The 25,180-nt window shown below is 43.5% G+C and overlaps 1 protein-coding gene across 1 annotated transcript in view; it reads right to left on the bottom strand.

Moving 5' to 3' along the window:
- TMEM178B (transmembrane protein 178B) overlaps positions 1-25,180 on the bottom strand; it is a 384,208-nt gene that overhangs the window by 40,487 nt on the left and 318,541 nt on the right. The window contains exon 3 of the mRNA XM_061638769.1: positions 2,978-3,115. Coding sequence (XP_061494753.1) covers positions 2,978-3,115 — 138 coding nt within the window. The remainder of the gene's footprint in view (positions 1-2,977; positions 3,116-25,180) is intronic.

The raw sequence follows: 25,180 nt of genomic DNA on the forward strand, positions 1-25,180 counted from the left end.
AATCTGGAATACAGGCGAGCCCTGCTTATACAACAGGTTCTGTTCTGGACTGCCGCTGTAAAGCGGAAATCGCCGTAAAGTGAAACCCATTGAAAATAATGGGGCGCGTTGCGCGAAAATGTCACAAAAGCGCAAAAACTGCCTTAAAATGGGGAATTTCCTCTCATTGAAAGCCGCCGCATCAGCGGAATGCTGGAAAACAGAACGCCGGTAAGCGGGGCCCTACTGTAGTTCGTGCTCATCCTCAACACGCTGTTTTCAATGTAGACTGATTCTACATCTTGCCATCCACAAGGCTGGGTGTGGTTACTTGATATGCATTTGAAAACCCTCCCTGTCAGCTCTACACTGCGTTAGCAGTGCCGGTGGGGGCTGGAAATTCCTGGGTGGTTGGCAGGGAAGCAAAGTCCTTAGCCGGCAGTCTGGCCATAAATCTGCCAGGTCTTAGGAGGAGGGAATCTGATAAGGGCCAGGCTTGTCCGAAGCGTACTTGCCGAGTCAGGAGTCCAGAAGCGAGGTCAGTAGAGGTCCGGGATCAAGTGCCAAGGGGTCAGTCCGAAAGAGGGTGCCAGGAAACTAGGAACACACAAGCCACGCCTGACGTTGCAGTCAGCAACAAGCTGCAGCCAAGGTGTGCCTTATAAAGAGCAAGGTTGACAGCAGGTGTGAGTCCTCAGCGTTTGGGCCTTAAGGAGACAGGCCTGCCTCTCTTCTGCCTGACCTTCTGCTGTCTACGTTCTGCAGGTGAGGGCGGAGTATCCTGTTCACTGTCTGTGTCTGGCTGCAGGGACTCTGCTGTCTCTGGGGTGCTCTGCAGCTGAGGGGGAGAAGGAGCTGGATTCTCAGGAGGCTCCTCCATGTCTCCTTCTGAGTCTGCTGCTGTTACTCCCGAGTCATCCTCATCTGAGGAGTCCTCTGACGGGGCCATGACACTCCCCTTGATTTGGTGATCCATGCCTTTTCCTCCCTGCACATGTCCCAGATGGATGAAGAAGAAAGTGGTGATTGTGTTCTTAGTATACACCCACCCACAACATGCCAGGACCACCTACATGTGTTTTCATCAGTTTTCAAATGGACACACTGCAGGGTAATGCGGAATCAATGTGCAATGAACTTTTATTTTCTGAATGAAGCCAGTTTCTCAGGAAGCACTTTTCAGGGGCAGAAAACATGCCATAGATCTAGATTTTGTGTGGACTACACAGAAAAAATAAGCACTCAGTCTCCACTCACTCTAGAATAAAATATCGTGTGGAAGCAACCTTAATCACAGATTTTTTTCCAAAAAAAAAAGGGGGATACCAATTATTTAAATCACTGCACTTGTGGAATAAGCTCCCTTTGGTGCTCCAAAAAGTAATTTTGCTCAGGCCAAGAAAACTTTGTATATCATTCCCAACCCTGCAATGAAGAGACACTACTAATATTGTGAACAAGGTAATATGTACATCTTTTGACTCTTCCAGGGTTAACAAGCTGGTGGATTTAAAAATCTGACTGAATAACTTGGGTTATTTTTTTTGGGGGGGGAACTATATCACTGTCACCTTTACTTGTTCCAAAAATCACCAGTCAAAACACATAAATTTTAGAGAAACACAGCATTATTTCATACAAATTAAGAAAATAAAGATAAGCAATTAGCAGAACATTCTTTGTTTCAATGATGTCTCCCAATAAGAAACTGTCTCCTTCATTCAAGATCCTCAGAAAAAGGATGTTTATTGAGGCGCTGCAATATGTAATTAGTGGATTAAGCAGTTAAAAGCCAGATGGTTCATCAATTAAAATATATTTATCTACTTGATTGCTGTAGTTTAAATGTAAAAGTGAATAATATGCACAGGTAAAGTTGGTCTTATTATAAAACTACTCAGAGCTATAGATGAAGGATCACTTCTAACTTTTGAAAGCCCTTATTTCAAAACATTTGCTTTTTGAAGCCCTTACCTCTCACAAGAACTTTTTGTGGTAAATCAGCTTGTGTTACAACATCAAAAAATGAATGACAATCTGTTTTATTAACCCCTCCCCCCAAAATGTCTCATTTCAACCTAGTTCAATCATTTAGGCTGCTATCCTATATACTTTCTGGGGAACATGCTCCATTGAAATCAGCCAATTTAAACCAATTTTAAATCAGTTTTAACTGTCATGGCTTTTCTTGAGTAGTCAAGGCAACTGTAGTTTTGTGAGAATGCTGAAAAGAAGTGCTCCTTGGGGGATTTTTTAAATAAAAAAACCCATTAAGCCAATTTCAAGCATGTATTGTCAACATGACCTTGTTAAATCTCAAGCCATCATCTCTCTGTTTCAGCCCACTCACCTTCAAATTGGGGATGAAAATACAGATCTATTGAGTCAAATCTAGGGGTGGGTTGAAGGTGAATCAGGATCGACTGGTAGATCTTTGCCAAGAGTTTCTGACTCTCAGTTGTTTAGCAATGCTAACAACAACAAAAAAGGCCTGTTTTTCTAAAATTAGGCTGCTGACATGAAGGAAGCTTGAGGGAAAACTAGGAGTGGATTTGGGGGGGGAGGACTGAGCTCAGCGGTGGTCCTAAAAACAAATTCCTGAGCAGCGAACATGCCCAGAGACACCCTGTTTCTTAATCCTAACATGCCTGCCCCTTCCCCCACCCACCCATAAGTCACTATATTGCATCTGGCTCTGGTTAGTGGATATTGTAAAAACAAAAAAGCCGAGCCCATACTTTGCCTACCCACCCCTGCTTTAGACAGTGTTGTAAGGATTACTGAGATAATGTAAGTGAATTGAGCGTTTATTAAAAATGCTATATAAATTCAAGAATTGCTTGTTGTACCAGATTTTTAACCAGTTTCTGCTGATTTTCATTAATGGGATAGTGCAACTTGGACAGGATTCCCTATTATTTTGAAACAAAACTCTTTCTACTGAAAGAAGATGTGGAGAAGCAAAATGGCATCTCTTTGAAACCTGATTTCCCCTTACCTCCCATGAGGAAAAGAAGTCCTGCCACATACTGCATAAGGCCTCGATCCCAGCAGCAGCCCAGCACCCCAATAATCCATCCGAAGAGGATGATGGCCACAGCCATGCCCATGAAACCAGCTGTCATTCTGCGCAAGTCTGCAATGTGAACAAAAAAGAAATCCTGTCAATATCGGTCACCATTTGTCTTAGTGGTATAAAAACGAAATGATCCATTCTTGCTCTGAGCACCTGGCAACCTAAAAAAGTGACATTCTCACCAATGGTATTGTAAGGGTTTCATGGAAAATTGTGATTTTGTTGGTTCTAAAGAATGAGAAATATAAAATCTGTTCTCTCAAGTTTCAAGTTACACAGAGCTCTTTGAGAGACAGGGGAAAAAATAGGACAGCATCTCTTATTTAGCACCACAAAGGGAAAAGTCAATTGCTTCTGCAAATACTAACTATTTTAGGGAGATATTTGCCCACTTGAAAAATCATTTATCTCTATTGTTCCTTGCTCACACCCCAGTTCTTCATGCAGTAAGAACTCCAGGAGTGCACATGTTTATCCAGGGTTTGGGTTTCCGTGGAGTGGAAGTTACTGGAGGTTGGCTGGCATTCTGTGACATATGATTTACTCACACATATATTCATGTTGAGCATAGGTGCAGGTTTCACCGCTTAAGCCCACTCTAACATACACAGAGTTCTCATCAGATTTCTAGGGGGGAACGGTGGCACCTTCAAACTGTTGCACAGAACCCTTTGGGTCTGTCTCTTTCAGTCCCACCCCAATAAACTAAAGGCTTGTACTTTTGTTTCTTGCTTATAGACAGGCCTCCCTTGCCCCCTCTAGTACATGTGTTGGAGAGAAGAAGGATGAGTCATTTCCACCCATCACATCACCACCACAATTTTTATACCACTTATATTTCATCCTATCTCTATGTGGTATACAACATAAATTACAACATCCAGAATACTAGACAAATACAAAATATACCAGAAAATTTCCACATTCTGTGAAACACAATAACTAAACACAGCATTCCTTTGTAGCATCAAAACAAATATTACACATAAAAATCAGCTAGCAAAACACAAAGAAAATGCCACGTTGTAAAACAAAGTAAACAGCTAAATATTACAATTGAACATCAACTAAAAAGTACAAATTCTACATTTTTAAGTAACACAATTGACAATTAGGCAAACGAAAAAACAACTCACTCTTCCCAGTCACCACATGACCTATGCCTTCTTGGGCCATCTCAGCTCCCAGGAAGACACATCACCCATAAATGATGGGCTATCAACAATCTATTGTTTGCCTTAGGTCAATCTACACAAATAGTTCTAGTCACATAAATCTTTGAGTCAGGAATCACAATGCTGGAAGGTAACCTGTGAAGCCATTCAGAGTGACCCCCCTCCCCATTTAGAACACTACACATTGATCAGCAGGGAGTTAAAGGTATGGTTTAGAACCCATAATCCATATTGGATTACAGGGATCATCTAGCATCAGATTTCTTTTTGGAGAACTGTTTTATCTGCTGTATTTTTAAAATTGTTATTCTATCTACACTGTTATGGCATTTTGTAATGTTTAGCAGTTTATACAAATTTGAAATAAATAAAGATTTTCTTTTGTAATACTCAAGGCTTTTTCACTCACCACACACCTCTTTTAAAAAAATTCAGCTCTGAGTTTTGTCACAGTTAGGAACAACTATCTGTAACATCCTTATCCTCCAGAACTTCTGTAGCAGGAGGTCTGGATTGACCAGTATGCTAACTATGCTATAGCAAAAAGTCTTGGGTAGAAGGTAATCTGATTACTTTTTATTCCCTCATTCCTTTCACTGGTCTTCTTTAAAATGCCCTGTATCTCAAAACATAGTGAGTTTTCATTTTTATCACATGGATGTGTAGAAATGGGCATGTTTTCAGCAGAGAAGAATTTTGAAGAACCATCAGCATGATCACTGTGAAAGTCATAATATCCACACGCTCAGGAGGATATCTATTCACTATGAGTACGTTTTTAAGTAGTACAGATGGTAGTATAGAAGAGGTTGCAATAATCATCCAGGCAGGGCTGGTTAAATAGTTACTTACCACCCAAGTGCCCCTGAACCCTAGTATGGTACAACATTGGCTTCAGAGGCAATTCTCATCGCCAGCCCCATCCACATGATTAGGCCCTGCCTAAAAAGTAGTCTCACCCCTTATATATCCAATCTATCACTGCACTCTGCAGGAAAGAGCATTCTGCAGATACTATCTCATCAGGAGACCTGTTCCATATAATATAGGAACTGGGCCTTTAATGTGGTGGCACCTACCTTTTGGAGCTCCTTCCCATTACATGTTAATGCCTGTTGTCTTTTCAGCACCTATTGAAGACCTTCCTTTTCAAACAAATATTTTAAGTGGAGAGCTTTATCCCAGCCTGTGTCTGCATTGGGTCTGAAATCATTTTCATGTATGGAATCGTTTTGAATAGTTTTTATATGTGGAAGTGTTTTTAATTGTATTGATAGAATTGTTTTTACACATGGCATCGTTTTCAAGCCTTTCTACATAAGGAATTGTTTTTAACTGCATTTATTGGTGATGCTTTTACTATGAAATCGCTTTGAGATATTTGATGGTAAACAATTCATCAGTGGACTCAAATAAAAAATAGATTGGTTTCCATCAAATCAGCAGCGGTATCGTGGAAGCCACATAACAACAGCTCCTGAATCTTAGCAGAGAGAGTAGGTATTTATACCTGACCAGGTAGGCACACAAAAATAGTTTGTGGTGCAAAGCTGTCCATTATACGAGAAAAATTCTGACCATGCCACCACCAGCCCCACACACATACAGTATATTACCTACCTATCCAAAACATTCTATTTATCAGCATTCTTTTTAAAAAATAAATTAATACATCAAACACAATGGAGGCTGGTCTATTAGGGTAAGTGGGGCACTGCCCCACCAACCTCAGTTAGCCCCCTGCCAGCTTTCACTTGCCTGTTTTCTTACTAACAACCCATCCAGGGGGTGGCCTATCAGCTTCATCCTCTTCCTTACTCTTGGTGTTCTGGCAGAACTCAACAGGGAGAAGGAAGAGGATGGAAAATTAGAATCTGTTGCCTCTCCCTGTTATTGACTCTGGCTCCGTTTCCTGCAGGGCTCCCTGCCTTCTGCCCCATCAGTCCTAATGGGCACCAGCCACCACTGATCAGGAAGAAACCCAGAGTCGACTTTCTGACCGTAACCATTTCCTGACCTGACATAACTGCTGCCAAGGGCACCACTTGCAAATGGCAGTGGTGTGAAAGAGGAACCGTGAGCTGGTTGTCTGAACTGCTCTCGCTTGCCTGGTGCAATCTAGCTGGCATTCCTCCCGTCACAACAGCCCACACAGAAATGTCAGCACTCAGGATAAGTCTATTCAGAGCACTTCTTCCATGGGAAATGAATGTATGCATAGCAGTGCAGTACTGAATCAGCACCCTTCAGCTATTTAGGAAGAAGGAGGTCAGACTAGAAAAGAAGTGTGCCTCCTTGGCTAACACTGTACCGCAGAGTTTGAAGAAATCCTGCGGGTCTCTCAGCCAAGCGGTCCCAATGCAGTTTAATCAGCACCTCCTGTTTCCAGCTGAACACAGCTGTTTGAGTGGTGCTAGGAAAAGAAGGCACTGCCCCATCAGGATGCAGAGTCACAGCAACTCCCCCTATCTGTGTGATGGTCCTCCCACCCAAATGGTGGCTTGTGCACTCTTCTATTTCCCCCCTCTCTTTCTCTTTATGATTTAGTCCAACCTTTTGCAATAGGACAGCATATCACATACTCAAAGATTCATAACCCAGATCACACCAGCACTTTTTTTCAAAGTCACCAAGAAAGAAGATTCAGCAATCACACTATGCATCAGTAGTTTTCATACTTTCTAGGGCTGTTTCCCATTTTAGGCTAGGCATAAGCAGGTGAGGATCCAGGGCAAGGTCCACAAGCAGTCCAGAACCTGGGCACGCAGCTAGAAGTTCAGGCAAGGGCATCAGAGGTCAAGAGGCAATCCACCGGGTGGTCAGATGAAGGCAGTAATTCAGGTGTGGCATTCAAGGACACGGTGCAGGGCTAGTGGAAAGGCACTGTGCCAGCAGCCCCCCAAGACCTACACTGAAAACAAAATGGCTTTCATGGGTGGGTGGGGGTGTCATAACACAAAATGACTGTCATGGGGGCATGGCATAAAGGCTGCCACATCTAAAAGAGCAGAAAATGAGATACAATGCAATATGGTACAGGAATGCTACCCGTCAGCTGCCCCATCAATGGGAAACAGGCACCTAAATCACCTGTTGCAATGCTCCATCACAGAAAGCAGCTCTTTGCACCTCTCCTTTGTTCAGAACAGATGGGAAGGTGGGTGTAAAATCCTGGCATCCAAGGAAATGGGGACATATTTGTGTGTTTAATATAGGAGAGGTTGAGCCAGTGCAAACAGGAACTGAGCAGGAGGAGCAAACCGTCTCTTTTACGCACTGTGGAATTTTGAGGGGATATTTATGGAGACCTTTCAGGGGTACCGTAGGAGGTACTGGCAGGCACACTGGCACTTGTGGATCTGTAGATCTCAGTTTAGCTTCTTCCCTCACCCTGCCCTGCATCTATGTCCACTGAAGTTTCCCTGCTTACCAGAGTAGGCCCAAGGCATTCTGCTGTCTGAGGCAAAGGACAAGATGATACCCTCTGTCAATTCGACATACGAAAACAGACTTGTTTTGTAGATGACCCTTCCTTCAGCACTGTGATGGGACATCATCCTCTCCCATACCTGAGGGCAGCAGGGTAGCCAGGGGGCATGGGGCAGGAGACTGTCCTCTAACACCTTGCTGCTGCCGCCAACCCCCTGGGCATCTGCCACTGAAGCAGCCACACCTTACTCTACCTTAGGGTAGGGCTGGCCCTGTGAAGTTGCCTTTAATCAAGGGAAGATTCGGCAGGCCTGTGTGAATAAATATATTCTCTTATCTTTCTCCCACCAGAACATTATGCTGCATCAACCTCAAAATAACCATATAAAGCTTTTGGAACAACTATTTTGATGAATGGGCTGTTAAGAAACAAGCTAGAGATAAAGGATGAGATTTCTGCGCTATCAACCCCTCAAGTCTCTGCTCAAGCCTCCTGCAGACTGTGACATTAAAAGCTTTAACTTAGGCATTTCCAAAGGTATATTCTTATTTTAATTTACCATTAAGACCATTTAATACAGGGCAGGCTGCCAGTGGGAGTATATGGAAAGAGGGACCAGTATAGAAAGATATTAACTACAGCAAGGAAGTGATCTTTCTCATAGAGAATTTTTTATTATTATTTTGAAGTTTACTCTTCCATTAACATTTAAATTGAAAGCTCTTGCTTCCAAGCTCCACATGAGAAATCTGCATTTAAATCGATACCATTTAAAAATAAGAAATGTATAGCAATGTGAAATGGACCTTCATTTGCTTTGTCCTATAAATGATTGGATTTTCTTTATTTTTTTAAAAAAAGAGAAAGATGAAATTTGAAGTACATTAAAATCAGCATGGAGAAATGAAGAACAGTATGGGCAGCTACTTAATTGTCAAGAGTCTTCGACTGCAATCCTATTCACATTAACTTGGGAGTAAGGCTCCAGTCCTAACCATGTCTGCTCAGAAGTAATGGGGATTAGAGCACTTCCAGATAACCCGATTCATAGGGTCGCTATAAGTCATAATTGACTTGAAGGCACATAACAACAACAAAAACAACAACAACAAGATAACCTATTTATTGAGCATTCATCCTGGTTTGTTTTCAGAGAGATTAGATAACACAGGTTATTTAATGAGCATTCATTCTGATTGCTTGTAGGGAGGTTAGATGATGTTGTGTCAAAACAAATATCTCACACCTTCTTATTTCCACATCACTTTCCATATTGCAAAAAGTCTGATTTGAGGGTGGGTTGTTATGCAAGGCCTCCCAAACGCCTATAAAGTGTGCAACTTTGGGGTGAGACTATGCTGGAACCATCAAGGGGCAAGTTTTTCCACCTGCCTTGCCCCACCCCTCTGCCTGGACCTTATCAGGAGGAGCTGCGGACTGAGAGGTACTGCTGCAGGGTGAGACTGTGCTGGCACCGTCAAGGGGCAAGTTTTTCCACCTGCTTTGCTCCCTCACCCCTGCTCTTAGTGACATTTTTCTGGGGACAGTCCTTTACCAGGAAGATGAGTGCTTTTGGTTTTTAGCTGTTGTTGCTTTTTAGAAATGCTAGGATTTTGTTGGCTGGAATTTTTGCAAATTGTATTGTTTTTATTTGTATTTTGTATTTGTGTTTTTTATTTGTGTGTAAGCCGCCTTGGGGGCCTTTTTGGCCAAAAGGCGGCCTAGAAATAAACCATAACATAACATAACTGGAATTTGTTGGTATGTGATTGAATCCCACACAAAAATAGTGACCATCTAGAAGTGGGGTTAGAATAGGAGCCTTAGTCCCACTGAACTCTATGGAACTTACTTCTGAGTAGGTATGCCTAAGACTACGCTATCAGGGGCTGATATCTGAGGACGTGGCCTTTTCTGTTGCTATAAAGAAGACAGCATTGTTTAGTAAATGATAATAGAGGACTGAAATCTGTGACTTCTCTGTGGTTGCCCCAACTGTGGAATGACCTCCCAAGGGAGATGCACTTGTTACCGACTCTGCATTCTTGTTGACACCAGGTTAAAACCTTTCTCTTTGCAAAGGCATTTTAACTTATGCTATTCTTAGCAGCTTGAATGTTTTTATTCTTCTCAGTGTCGTCGTATCGTTAGTCTAGGTTTACAATGTTTTTGTAATTTAAAAATGTATTGGTTACACAGCCCTGAAATTCATTTTTGGATGAAGAGTGATTTATACATCTTCAAAATAAATCAATAAATCAAGAGAAGAATCAATGAAATACATTTGTGTATGGACTCCTAGTTATTGTCCCACCTTACTGTGAACAGAAACTTCCCATGGAATTGGTTTTTGTGTATTGTGTTTATCAGACTGAAGTGTTTGAATATCTCACTGTAGTTTGTTTTTGCTGTAATTATGTTAAAAACTTAAAGTTTAATAAATAAATAAAGAGAAGCAGCCTTTGGCTTCACTTGGAGCACTTTCCTTCTGACCTGTCTCCGCAGCAATAAGCATAGCTCTCTGTTGCAAAAAGTTACATTATTGCTTTCCTGTGGGTTAATTGAAACTTCATAGACTCCTCCTGGGTGTTGATGGGAACGTGCCATAGCTCAATGGTAGCACTAATGCTTTACGTGGAGAAAGCTTATGTCCTGTTAAAGGATCAGGTAACAGATGAAGAAAAATACCTCTGACTGAGGCTCTGGAGAACTGCTGCCAGTCAGAGCAGAAGATACTGGACTAGATGAATAGTTAGTTGGACCTGGCAAAAAGCAACTTCATCTATCCCGAATCACTGTTTCAATACCCTGCCTACTGTAAAGAATTAAGGGAAGCAATCCTCAACCCCTTCTGTGCTCCTGGAAGGGTTTAGGAATGGGCACAGGTGCCCAACTCTGCCTGGGGTAGGGATGGAAAGATCTGGCTGTTTCGGTTCTCTCCGTTTCTCATTTTTCCAATGTTAAATTCAGTCCTCTACATCTCTACAGCGATCTGCAATTTTTTAAAAAAAAAGCCTCATGAAAATTCTCCACCATTTTAGTGCGAGTTTCTCCAAATAAACACATTTTTGTAGGCAGTTTTGCCAAAGGTACACATTTTTGCAAGCCCTTACTCATCAGTTCATGCCTTTTTGCATGTTATTTTCACTCATGTATTCGTTTTTATGCACACTTTCCCCTCATATAGGCATTGAACTGCACCCCAAAATTCTAATAAATGCAAATTTTGAAGGATGGCTGTGTTTCGGTTCTCATATTGTTTCAGAAATGGAGAATTTGATACATTCTGCTTGAAATGCGAACTGAATTGAAATTCTCACCCATCCCTAGCTTGGGGTGGGCTCCACAGCCATGGTAGCCCCTGTTGTGTCTATCAAAGACACCCGCTGCTGAGAGCTACTGCTGGTTGTGTTCTCATCAGTGGTAGCATTACAGAGGCAGGACGGGTGGAGTAGGCTACCCAAGGATCCACTGAGTTCTAAGATGGCCCATTCATGGCTAGGGGTGGCACATGCCAGGCCCTTCTGTTGTGCTAGCAAGAGCTGGCACAGCAAAAACAGAAAGAGAAGTCACCTCATCTGTCTTCTGTCCTGACTGGCAAGAGCCATCATGGCTTTGGCTGTGGCAGTGGCTTGGCCACTCTAGTTATCTCCAGGGCTTGGAGGCCCTGGATTAGCATTGCTCTGCCTGCCCGTCTATGCATACCAGGGCATGCATTCCAAAAGCACAAATCCTTTACCTTGTAAGAGGGTGGGAAGAGATGAGTGTCATAAGTTTATAACATCATTATAGGTCTTACAAAATCTATGTTTAAAACCACAAATACAGCAAAATGCAAAGGCCCACTTTGCAATGCAAAAAATTGAAAAGCACAGAGAGTTTATTTAAAGGAATTTGTTGTGTATCTGACACTCCCAAATCTAAAACTGGATTGCTGGGACATACATGCAAAGTTCATCAACTTCTCTCAGAGATAATACTTTGTCTCTGTTTCTTGCTCAGGTTGCCAAAGTAGCGGCATGCCATGTATCTAACACTACTTTTGATTTGATTTCTTGGCCCACATTTCTCAGAGATATGCTGCTACCATGAGAGCTAGCATCCTAAATTGTAAGCTGGAATCAACCCGGAAGTCATGTAGTTCAACCCCTTGCTCAGTGCGATCTGTAACACCAGATGCAACTACAATGAGCAGGGAGTGCAATCCTGCTGGGATCTGTTTCACCAGCATATTCCCTGCAGCTAGAAGGATTGAACCCTTCATTCATCAGCTGGTGACAGGAGCTTCAATCCTGCTCACTTTGGCTGTGTGTGCCTGTTCCCCTGCTGTTTGAAAGCCCTTTTGCAAACAGCTCCATGCTGTTCTTTAAACCTCCAGTTTTCTGAGGTTCAAAGACCACTGCAGGGCTGTTTGCAAAAAAACTTTCAAACAGCCCCACGTTGCGCTTTGAACCTCTGAAAACCAGAGGTTCAAAGATCAGCATGAGCTATTTGAAAGTCCTTTTGCAATCATATATGTGCTGCACTTTAAACATCTGGAACCAGAGGTTTAAAAAGTAGTGTGCAGCTGTTTGCAACAGGGCTTTCAAACAAACCTATGCTGTGCTTTGAAGTCTCAACTGTCAGGGCTTCAAAGTGCAGCATCAACTGCTGTCACTATAATGTCAGGTGACTGATAGGTGACAGTCAGATTTGGCCTTCCAGGGATAGGGAGAAAAGGATCTGACCTGCTGGCTAGAAAAGATTCCCCACACCTGAACCACAACATTCCTAACAAATGCCCATCCAGTCTCTGTTTCAATACCTCCGGACTAATCAGGATTTGAGAAGACTCTAAGGGCTGAGGTTTGAAACATACACAAAACCTGTTCTCAAGAGAGTCATGAGGGGTGTCTGTATGGAAACACGGTTTGTTTCTGGACTAAATTGTGTCTCCTGCCATTTGATACCTTCCTGTCTGCTTGACTGAACACCTGATCTACCTGCCTTTTTTTTAATCAGAGACACAGACCTGCAGCCATCAGTATCTTATACTTTCTCCTCACATCTGGCTAAAAAAGAGAAGACAAAATGGAGGAATTTCTTGCCACTTTGGAAAGAGGTTGTTTGTTCCCCACTTACTTTCTAGGAACTCTGCCTTAGAATCCCCTGTTGATTTTTGTTCTGGACAGCAAAACTAAATCATCCCTATGAAAAATGCACAGACTTAACAAAAGGCCACCTGGGATGCTTGGTGCTCGCTCTAATTCCACCACACAATAGACTCCACCTCCACTGGAGAATCCCCCAAGGCAAATCCAATTTTAATTGACTACTTCTTTTTCCCCCAACCCTATTTTCAATAATGTTCCTATAGAACAGACAAGGGATACATACATTTTGCCCCCAAGCAATGAATTAACCAGGAACCTAGATGGCATTGCCTGCCATTTCAGAAAATAAGGAAAAGGAGAATAGGATGTCCCAGGGGAACAAGTAATGGGCACTGGTGTCTTCCACCTCTAGGTCAGTGATTACAATGCACGTCAGATTGAATGCTGAAAGCTGACAGCAATACACTCGCTTGCCTTTACCACAGAGCTCTTGTTCAACAAGAGCATACTTGGGCAGGCCCCACAGGGAGAAAATTGCACAAGATTAACTCTCGTGGCACCTTGGAGCAGATCAAGACTTCGCAAGAGCTATAGAGATGCCATCATTTGTTGTAATTGATTTTAGACTGTTTTATTGTTATATGTTTTTATTGTATTATATTGTGTATCTTAGTATTTTTGTTGTTCACCGCCCAGAGAGCTTCTGCTAGTCGGGCGGTATAAAAGTTTAATAAATAAATAAATCATGTGATGCCATCATGCTAGAGGTTTCCTGGTAGGATAACACCCACCGTATGTTAGGCCATAGTCTGACATCCTTATTGCCCTGGCTACATTTGAACATATTTTTGTAGACATCAGTTTTGTGTGGATACCTATTTGGACATCTGGAGGGCTTATGTTTAACTTAAGATGGATATACTGATGGTTATTGTATCCTTAATGTGAGCTGATAGGTGGTTTTTATTATTATTATTATTATTATTTCTTCCATTGTTTATATAATTTGATTGTTTTTCTTTCTTCTTTGCTAAATTTGCAAATAAAAAATTAACAAAACAACAACAATAATGGATTTCCTCCTCCTCCAGCAGCCTTGCTGACTTCTAGTCTGTTTCCAGGTTGAGAGTGGTAGTTCTGACTTCTAAAGCCTTTTCATGGTTTGAGATTAGAGTACTTATTTTATTTACTATATATATATATATATATATATATATATATATATATATATATATATATATATATATATTAAAGGGAGTATAAACTGAGCAGCTAAATGTGCATAATAACTGGCCATTGTGCACATTCAGCAGGTCTCATGAAGAATGTATACAATGAAAAATGGAAATGGACTGCCTTCAAGTCTTTTCTGATTTATGGCGACCCTATGAATAGGGTTTTCATGGCAAGCGGTATTCAGAGGTGGTTTACCATTGCCTCCCTCTGAGGCTGAGAGGCAATGACTGGCCCAAGGTCACCCAGTGGGTTTCATGGCTGTGTGGGAATTCAAACCCTGGTCTCCCAGGTCATAGTCCAACACTCTAACCACTACGCCACACTAGCTCTTCCACACACTTAGCCTTTCATAAAGAGAGAATTGTGCATATTTCCCAGTCAATATATATAATCTCCAACAGGCCTTGGGAAATGTACATATATCACCTGAATTCTGTACATTCTCCAGCCATTATGCATAATCCCCAACAAGTTTTGGGGAATGTGTGTATCTTGGATAAAGTATGAACATTCTTTGGCCATTATGCATAATCTACAACAGGCCTTGGGGAATGTGCATATCTCGGCTGAATTTTGTACATTCTCTGGCTTTTATGCATAATCTCAAACAGGCCTTGGGAAATGTATATGATCTCGACTGCATTTTGTACATTCTCCAGGCTATATGCACATTCTTGGGCCATAATCTCCAAGAAACATGCCTTTTTTTCTATTTTTTTCAGAAGTGTACAATCTAAGCTGCCCAGGCTGCTTCTGGCCCACTGTCTAATCTTACACAGCCCACAACATTCCTTCCCATTGATCAGCTGGGCAGTGGAAGGTCTGGGCTCCAGTTAAAAGATTAACATTTTTCTGCAGTCCAGCCTCCTTTCACCATTCTCACCTTTCTCCAGTCAGCTGAGCAGCACAAGGAAGGGGAGGACTGCAGGGAGTGGAAAGTTTTAAACCTTCCCTTCCCCTCTAATGGAAATTGCTTCTCCACTACCACAACTGCTATTAAGCTAAGGCAAAGGCTTAAAAGCAGTATGGGGTCAATCATCATGGAAAGCACGGGAGAGGGAAGATTTAACCAGCTGAGGAAGGGTTAACCAGCAGGGACAAGAGTGCTGGGAAAGAAACAGTGTGAAGTACCTCTGATCATACCCACTGCCAATGGCCCATCTACTCCACCATCCTGTTCTCACAGTGGCCAACCAGATGTCCATGAGAAGCCTGAAAGCAGGACCTGAGTGCAAGAGCACTCTTCTCACTTGTAATTCCCAGCAACTGGCATTCAGAGACATACTGTCTCTGACAGTGGAGGTAGAAAATTAATTCTACCTCCAGTTAAGTGCCCAGCAAAGATCTTTTCATTTTTATTAGGCCTTTTAATTTGTTTTCACTGCAGTCTGATGATTTACCTCCAGCAGGTGATTTTGATCGCTTCCAAATGATTATATTGAGCAGAAGGGTATATCTGTTTTTACAAAATTTGTGCTGAGGTCATATGAAGTCATTCTTTTGCTTAAAAATGACGACCAAATGAAATCCCCAACCATCTGTACTTGTGAATTGCTTTTCTAAAAGGTCACACTTACACGATGCATGTCCTGCACTTGGAGCGTATGAGAGTTTTTCTGACTTGGACATTCCTAGCCAGGTTGATTAGGACTCAGGCACCAGGCTCAAATGGGTAAACTAAACACTCCTTTTAAAAAGTTCACAATAGCTTTAACCAACCAATCACCAACATAGCAGCTGCTTTTCTGAGTGCTTAGTCTAAGAATAGCAGGTCATGCAGGTGCAGAATAGTCACCAAATTTAAACTATGAGCAGAAGGGCATTTTCAAGAGCAGAGAAGCTTACCTTGAAATGTATTTGTCCAATTGGACAAATTTATCCAGATGGATAAAAATCCTTTCATGAAATTTCCTTTCATATTCTGAGCCCAGGATTTTTGAGCTTCAATGTGGGCTTCCTAGAACCATGCAATGATACGCACACTGCTCATCCTCAGCGGAAAACTGTTTATCAGTCATCTGGGGCTGGCTAGAACAATGCAGTATTGATATGCATATTTAAAGCATTTAAATGCATGTCTTCCCACAAAGAACCCTTGGAACTGTAGTTGGTTCAGGGTCCTGGGAACTATAACTCTGTGGAGGGTAAACTACAGTTCCCAGGGTACATGAGGGGTGAGGAGACATGACTGTTAAAGTGGTAAATGTGCTTTAAATGGATGGTGTGGACGCAACCTCAGTATATGTGCATTTCATGGTCCAAAAGCACACCCAATGCACTTTGGATGAAACACTCTGCAAGGATGTGCCCTCCACCGTCCAGGCCTGATGCTCTATTCTGAAACAGACTGAAAGGTCATCTGTACATGCATCTTGATTTCCAAGGTGAAATCAGGTGTTACCCCAGCTAATTTGTAGACTTTAAATCTAGGCTTCTCTGGAGCCAGACACATCTTCCTGCCATGCAGCAAGCTGAATCCAGTCTTCTTTACTTACTTACTGAACACCTAGAAACTCCCATCTCCAGTCTCAAGCTGCATGACCAGCTATAAACAAAGGGAGCAATTCCATAAGCATAAAGCCTTCCTCCCAAGAAGGGTCTCCCTGGAGAACCAGAATGAGATGGATGATGATGAGATATAAACAAAAGCAGCAAGAGTCTTTTTATTTTTATGCAATCTCAGAAAAGCGAGAACTTCAAGGGGAGCGTCATTATTTATGGATTTATTGAACCATCAGGAAGAAAAGAAAGCAAGGGGAATTCTGGGCATTTATTTATTTATTTATTAAACTTGTATACCGCCCCATAGCCGAAGCTCTCTGGGCAGTTTACAACAACTAAAAACAAATACAATTTAAAATACATCTTTTAAAAACAATTTAAAACACAATTTAAAAATTTAAAACAATGCTAAAATGCCTGGGAGAAGAGGAAAGTCTTGACCTGGTGCCGAAGAGATAACAGTGTTGGCGCCAGGCGCACCTCGTCAGGATCATCATTCCATAATTTGGGTGCCACCACTGAGAAGGCCCTCTCCCTTGTTGCCATTCTCCAAGCTTCCCTCAGAGTAGGCACCCGGAGGAAGGCCTTTGATCTTGAACGTAGTGTACAGGTGGGTTCGTATCACGAGAGGCGTTCCATCAGGTATTGTGGTCCCAAGCCATGTAAGGCTTTATAGGTCAAAACCAGCACCTTGAATCGAGCTCGGAAACATAAAGGCAGCCAGTGCAAGTGGGCCAGAATCGGTTTTATATGTTCGTCTGGTCCCTGTTACCAATCTGGCCGCTGCATTTTGCACAAGCTGCAGTTTCCAAACCCTCTTCAAAGGCAGCCCCACATAGAGAGCATTGCAGTAATCTAATTTAGAGGTTATCAGAGCATGGACAACTGAAGCCAGGTTATCCCTGTCCAGATAGGGACGTAGTTGGGCCACCAACCGAAGTTGGTAGAAGGCACTCCGTGCCACTGAGGCTACCTGAGCCTCAAGTGACAGAGATGATTCTAGGAGAACCCCCAAGCTACGAACCTGCTCCTTCAGGGGGAGTGCAACCCTATCCAGGACAGGTTGGACATCCACCATCCGGTCAGAAGAACCACCCACTAGCAGCATCTCAGTCTTGTCTGGATTGAGCCTCAGTTTATTAGCCCTCATCCAGTCCATTGTCGCAGCCAGGCACCGGTTCAGTACATTCAGCACAGCGCAGTCTTGTCATGTTTTATTGGATGAGTTTCAGTTGGTTCAGCTCGAGGACGTGGACAAGGTGCTTGGACAGGTACATGCAACCACTTTGGTACTAGATCCTTGCCCCTCTTGGCTAATAAAAGCTAGCAGGGATGGAACAGTTGGCTGGGCCAGGGAAGTGATAAACACCTCTTTACGAGAGGGAGTGGTCCCGGGCTGTTTGAAGGAGGTGTTAGTAAGACCACTCCTGAAAAAACCTTCCTTGGACCCAGAAAATCTCAATAGCTACAGACCAGTAGCGAATGTTCCATTCCTGGGCAAGATCATGGAACGAGTGGTTGCTGGCCAACTCCAGGTGCTATTGGATGAAACCGATTATCTAGATCCATTTCAATCGGGTTTTAGGCCTGGTTTTGGCACTGAGACAGCCTTGGTCGCCCTGTATGATGACCTATGTCGGGAGAGGGACAGAGGGACTGTAACTCTGTTGATTCTCCTTGATCTCTCAGTGGCTTTTGATACCATCGACCATGGTATCCTTCTGGAGAGGCTCGCGGAGTTGGGAGTTGGAGGCACTGCTTGGCAGTGGTTCCACTCCTACTTGGCGGGTCATCTCCAGAAGGTAGTGCTTGGGGAACATTGCTCGACACCGTGGGTTCTCTAATATGGGGTCCCTCAGGGGTGGGTTCTGTCTCCCATGCTTTTCAACATCTACATGAAGCCGTTGGGTGCGGTCATCCGGAGTTTTGGAGTGCGTTGCCACCAGTACGCTGATGACACGCAGCTCTATTTCTCCTTTTCATCTTCCTCAGGTGAGGCTGTCAATGTGCTGAACTGTTGCCTGGCCGCGATAATGGACTGGATGAGAGCTAACAAACTGAGGCTCAATCCAGACAAGACTGAGATGCTACTGGTGGGTGGTTTCTCTGACCAGGTGGTGGATGTTTACTCTGTCCTGGCCGGGGTTACACTCCCCCTAAAGGAACGGGTTCGTAGTCTGGGAGTTTTTTTTTATCCTTCCCTGTCACTTGAGGCCGAAGTGGCCTCGGTGGCACGGAATGCATTCTACCAACTTCGGTTGGTAGCCCAGCTACGCCCCTACCTGAGCAGAGAGGACCTTACATCAGTTGTACATGCTCTGGTAACCTCACGATTGGACTACTGCAATGTGCTCTACGTTGGGCTGCCTTTGAAGACAGTTCGAAAGCTACAGCTTGTCCAAAATGCGGCGGCCAGATTAATAACGAGGACCAAGTGGTCGGAACACATAACACCTGTTCTGGCTCACTTGCATTGGCTGCCAATATGCTTCCGGGCCAGATTCAAAGTGTTGGTTTTATTTATTTTATTTATTTATTTATTAAATTTATATACCGCCCGACTAGCGATAGCTCTCTGGGCGGTGAACATAAAATAGTATAAAAATACAATGAATAACAAAATAATATTAAAATACAATCAACAATACAATAAACATTTTTAAAATTAGATCAATGTAACTTAAAATGCTTCAGAGAATAGGAAGGTTTTGACCTGGCGCCGGAAGGAAAGCAGAGTCGGCGCCAGGCGTACTTCCTCAGGGAGACTGTTCCATAGTTCGGGGGCCACCACTGAGAAGGCCCTAGATCTTGTCATCACCCTCCGGGCCTCCCTGTGAGTTGGAACCCGGAGGAGGGCCTTCGTAGCAGAACGTAGTGCACGGGCCGGTTCATATCGGAAGAGGCGTTCCGCAAGGTATCGTGGTCCCGCACCGTATAAGGCTTTATAGGTTAATACCAACACTTTGAATCTAGCCCGGAAACATATTGGCAACCAGTGCAAGCTGGCCAGAACAGGTGTTATATGCTCGGACCGCTTGGTCCTTGTCAGCAATCTGGCCGCCGCATTTTGCACTAGTTGTAGCTTCCGAACTGTCTTCAAAGGTAGCCCTTTTAACCTATAAAGCCCTATACGGCGTGGGACCACAATACCTGTCGGAACGCCTCTCCCGATATGAACCTGCCCGGACACTGCGCTCTACCTCGAAGGCCCTCCTCCGAGTCCCGTCTCATAGGGAGGCTCGGAGGGTGGTTACAAGAACTAGGGCCTTCTCAGTGGTGGCCCCCGAACTCTGGAACAGTCTCCCCGATGAGGTGCGCATGGCGCCGACGCTGCTGACTTTTCGGCGCCAGCTTAAGACTTGCCTCTTTTCTATGGCGTTTTAATTTAAATTTTAAAATTTGTGTAATTTATTTTAGATTGTTTTTCCTTTTTACATGTTCTTGTTGTATTTAATATGGGATTTTATGAGATGTATTTGTATTTTCTGTTGTACACCGCCCAGAGAGCTATGCTAGTTGGGCGGTATAAAAATCTAATAAATAAATAAATAATAATAAATTGACAGCCTCACCTGAAGAAGATGAAAAGGAGAAATAGAGCTGCATGTCATCAGCATACTGATGGCAACACACTCCAAAGCTCCAGATGACCACACCCAACGGTTTCATGTAGATGTTGAACAGCATGGGGGACAGAACTGACCCCTGCAGAACCCCATACTGGAGAGTCCAGGGTGCCAAGCAATGTTCCCCAAGCACCACTTTCTGGAGGCAACCTGCCAAGTAGGAGCGGAACCACTGCAATGCAGTACCTCCCACTCCCAACTCAGCCAGTCTTCCCAGAAGGATACCATGGTTGATGGTATCGAAAGCCGCTGAGAGATCAAGGAGAATCAACAGAGTCACACTCCCTCTGTCTCTCTCCCGACAAAGGTCATCATACAAGGCGACCAAGGCTGTTTCTGTGCCAAAACCAGGCCTGAAACCCGACTGAAATGGATCCAGATGATCGGTCTCATCCAAGAGTGTCTGGAGCATTTCATCTCTGTTTTTTTTAACAGCCTGAATTCTTCCCCTTGCCATCCTGCTTGTTTCTATCACTCTTCTAAGCCAAACTACACATCTCACACAATGTAATGACATCATCACTCTACTGTCATGCCTCCCAGTCTCAATCTTTCCTATTCACTAGATCAGGGCTGGGGAACCTGTGGCCCTTCAGCTGTTGTTGGGCTCCAACTCCCATCAGTCCCAGTCAGCATGCCCAGTGGTCAGGGATAATGGGAGCAGTAGTCCAACAAAGGTCAAGAGGGCACCAGGTTCCCCATCCTTGTGTTAGATTGTTTGAATAGGTATTTGGCTCACAGCAGGCTATGTAAGATTTGGCACGGTGTCCCAATCCATTTTGAGCTGCCATTGTTTCCTGGTGATATCACAAGGAAAAGGAAAGGAACTGAGTGCCAGCAGCCACTGCCAGCAACTGGAGCACAAGATAGAAGATGACAGCTTAGAGGAAGGCCCATAGGCCAGTGGTAGAGCATCTGCCTTGCACTCAGAAGCTCCTAGGTTCAATCCCTGGTCTCTCCAGGTAGGGCTAGGAAAAGCTCGTGCCTGAAACCCTGCAGATTTCCTGCCAGTCAGTTAGGAAAGTTGAAAATTCTAGTCTAGAAGGAGCAATGGTCTGACTCAGTATAAGGCAGCTTCCTACATTCCTAATTCATCAGGGCAGTGATAGATGGGCTGGAATTAACAAATTAACACTGCAGTCTAGTTGCTTCGGACCACCATAACGGCAAGGCAGAACGATCCATGCATGGCAAGTCTATGTAGCATTACCACAAGTGGCAGATGGGCCGGAACTGGTGACACATCTGGAACAGAGCAGGATGGCCCATGGGGCTGGCTACAACATACCCTCTAGCATGCTTCTTCAAGGCTGCAGTGCTCCTTGCTCCCCAGCTCAGTAGATTAGCTGCAAAAGCACCCGACACAGTGAAGGTTCTTCATTTGCATTATAATACACTAGTTCAGGTGTAGAGCACATGCTTTGTGTGCAGAAGAGCCCAGCTTCAATCCCCAGGATGTGTGGGTGGGACTGGGAAAGGCTCTTGTCTGAAAGCTGGGAAAGCAACTCCTAATCAGTGTAGACCACTGGTCTTCAATCTTGGGTTCCTAGATGTTACTGAACTACATCTCCCATCATCCCTGACCATTGGCTAAGCTGGCTAGGGATGATGAGAATTGTAGGTCAATAACATCTGAAGAACACTGGCTGTAGACATCCCTGAGCTATATGGACCAATGATCTGATTTGGCATAGGAACATAGGAAGCTGCCTTACACTCAGACTATTGGTCCATGTAGTTTAGGATTGTCCACTCTTACTGACAGAGGTTCTCCAGAGTTTCAGAATGGAGCCCTACCTGGAGATACCAGGGATTAAGCCTGGGATCTTCTGCATGCAAGATGGATGGTCTACCACTGGGATCTTCTGCATACAAGTTAGATGCTGTACCGCTACAGAACTTTCTGAAGGTAGCTTCATATGTTCACTGGAGTGATCCTTTAATACTTTGGACCTGGTACACACCCAAAAAGACTGAATGCCACTGGCGTAACTCTTTCCTGAAACCACAGTGGGGGGAGTTTCTATGCTCCAGTCGCACAACTCCAGACTGACTACCTATTCAGCTCTACTTAGCAGACTTGCAGACTTGTACAGGATAGTTGTCCTCTTCTTCTTTTGGCAGGGTACAAGTTCCCCAGCTGAAAGGCCCTTCATCTTGTTTCTAACTTTCATATGTGAAAAGATTTCAGCCCTTTAATCACTCTCTTGTCAGTAGTTCTTTAATTGCCCAATGCTGCGAAAGAAAGCTGTTATTACTGAACCCCCCAAACAATGAGCTGTAGGTTTTGCCAGTTACCCTCTTTCCCCTTTACTGTGGGTAAAACAGAGAGCAGGACTTCTTCCCATATCCTGATCAAGACCAGAACTGACCAATTTGTACCTCCTGTTTTCTGTACATGAACACCCTTTTATGCTCCCATTTTACAGGAAGGGCTGTAGCTCAGTGGTAGAACATCTGCTTTGCAGGGAGCAGGTCCCAGTTCAATCCCTCCCAGGTAGAGCTGGGAGTGCCCTCTGCCTGAAACCCTGGAGAGCTGCTGGCAGTCAGAGTTGACAATACTAGACTAGACGGGCTACTGGTCTCACTCAATATAAGGCAGCTTTCTCTGTTCCAATTTTGTCTCCCTTTTTAAATGCACGAAAGCAAGATTACAGGAGGAAGTGGCTCTTGTCTTTGCTGTGCCATCTTTCATTCTGGGCTAGATTGTTTCCAGGCAAGTGTCAGTTTTCTCTGAATTTATAGGTGTCAAGAAAAGACATGCAATGCAAGAGACAGGCGCCTGGGAAATGGATTTGCTGTTGCCCTCCACCACTCCCCATCTCCAAAACCCAATCATTTCCCTGTCAATACACTTTCTCACTACAGCATGGCGCTAACCTTCTGCGAGCGATGCCAGTGGCATTTTAATAGTCTGCCAAATATGGGTCTGCCAAAAGCAGAAAGAATGAAAAATTATAAACGCAAGGCCAGGAGCCAAAGCAGCTACAGAAGATGGGTGGGAGAGGACAAGAAGGATCTCTGCTTTCTAAACCAATAGCTGCAATAATAAAAATATCCCAGCACAGATGTTGCATACAGTGTAAATGGGGGGGGGAGTATTTCTCATTTTGCACAGCAGGATGCTCCTTGGCAAATACAAGCTTGGAAACACAGTCCTAGTTGGTCAACAAGCCTAGACTGAGATGTGTTCCCTGGCTCTATAGCTGTAGGGTGACTGGCAGCTCTTAACCAAAAGAAAAGGAGTAAGTGTCTACATAACCTCCTGCAACAGGCTTGCCTTGGATTCACACCTGATCAAGAAAGGAGCCCCTGAGCTATCACTATCTTATCATAGGACTAAAAATAGCCAAGTAGGACTCATTAGGTTCTGCACAGCCTAGCATCACCACTAGGAGGAGATCTCTCCAAGGTCTTGCAACCCAGTGCTTGTAGTATGTGCACTACTCAAAAACTGATGCCAACTGACAGGAAGTCATTCAAGAGGAAGGAGTTTTTCCAAGGGCCTTTGCTAGAATTTCAAGATTGTTAATTTGTCTGGGCAGTGCAGATGTAACACTCAGATTATGCAATCTTGTAAACCATGCAGTTCTACGATCATGGGAAGGGGAGCCTTGGGGATTTGACTTGTGATCTAGGATTATGATGTTTTGATTTTTAAAAAACCCACCCCAAAACAGGTCATGAAAAGCCTGAAGCCAACAATCTGACTGGTTACATTCAAATCCACATTTGTGCATCCTTTCCTCTGTAGCTCCCAGTTCTGTGGACCTCTACCCTTCTCTCTCCCACGTTCTCCATGAGAATTCTGCCTTTGGCCATCCCTCGACGATGCCTCAGGATGGCCCAAATCCGTCAATTTCTATTTCTTTCAGTTTCTCATTTTTCCAATCTTAAATTCAGTTGTCCACATCAGTTTGCAATTCATTTATTTTTTAAAAGCCCCCGTGAAAATTCATTGGCATTTTAGGGCAATTTCTCCAAATATACACACGTTTGTATGCAATATTTGCCTAATGCACACATTTTTGCATAATAATTATTTTAACTAATATAATATATGCATTTTATGCACACATTACCCTAGTATATGCATTTTTGTACATATTACTTGGCTGGGAAATGCATTACATAATTCAGAGAAGGATGAATTTCAAAGGATGGCTGTATTTCAGTTCTTCAGTTGATCTGGAAAGTGTGAATTAGGTAGGTTTACCTTTAAATGTGAACTGAATTGAATATTTCTCCCATCCCTAGCCAGCCCTCCTTTCCTAGGTCCTCTTGCTATCCTGGGTCTTAGATCTCCTAAAAATCTTGCCTTCTTGAGCCTTTCTACCCAACATACCCGTCTCTTCTGCCTGCCATATCCATGTGAGACATTAGGGCAGATCCATCATTTCCAGCAGCATCAACACCACTGTCATCACTACCAAATCTCTTAGTGTGGCCTTTGCCACCCTGGAGACCTTTAGATGTTTTGGGCTACAATTCCAATTAGGCCCATCCAGCATGGCTGGGAGTTGTACTCCAAAGCATCTGGAGGGATCTAGGTTGGTGAAGGCTGTATTATAGATAGGGAGTAGGTGTCAATGAGGGCACAGAATGTAGGGCTGGGGGGGGGGACACACAATGATTTGACTAAAAGGTCATGAAATTGACCAGTGATTTGAGGAGGAATTGTTTTGTGAAATTGCCCAGCCCCCAACTGTTTCTCTGTTTTTTCCCATTGATTCTTGAGCACATTTACTGAGTAAGTCCCATTGAACTCTATCGGGCATACCTCTGATGGGAAATGCACAGGACTGCATTGTTAATCTCTGATCCCCCTCCCCCCAACCCAACTCAGCATGGGACATCTTTTAAATCTTTGAGTCTGCTTTTGAATAAAACATCCTTTTTTGTATTTTTTGCACGACATTGTTATTAATAAAAATAAATACAAATGTAAAAAGGTTTTCCAAGTACGTCAGGATTATAAACAGGGTTGCATGGAATGGCACTCTTTGACTTTATATTTTTAACACACCTTCTTCAATCCTTTCCTTTTTGGGATGCATGTTTAA

The sequence above is a fragment of the Rhineura floridana genome, chromosome 8 (assembly GCF_030035675.1).
Source record: "Rhineura floridana isolate rRhiFlo1 chromosome 8, rRhiFlo1.hap2, whole genome shotgun sequence".
NCBI lineage: Eukaryota > Metazoa > Chordata > Lepidosauria > Squamata > Rhineuridae > Rhineura > Rhineura floridana.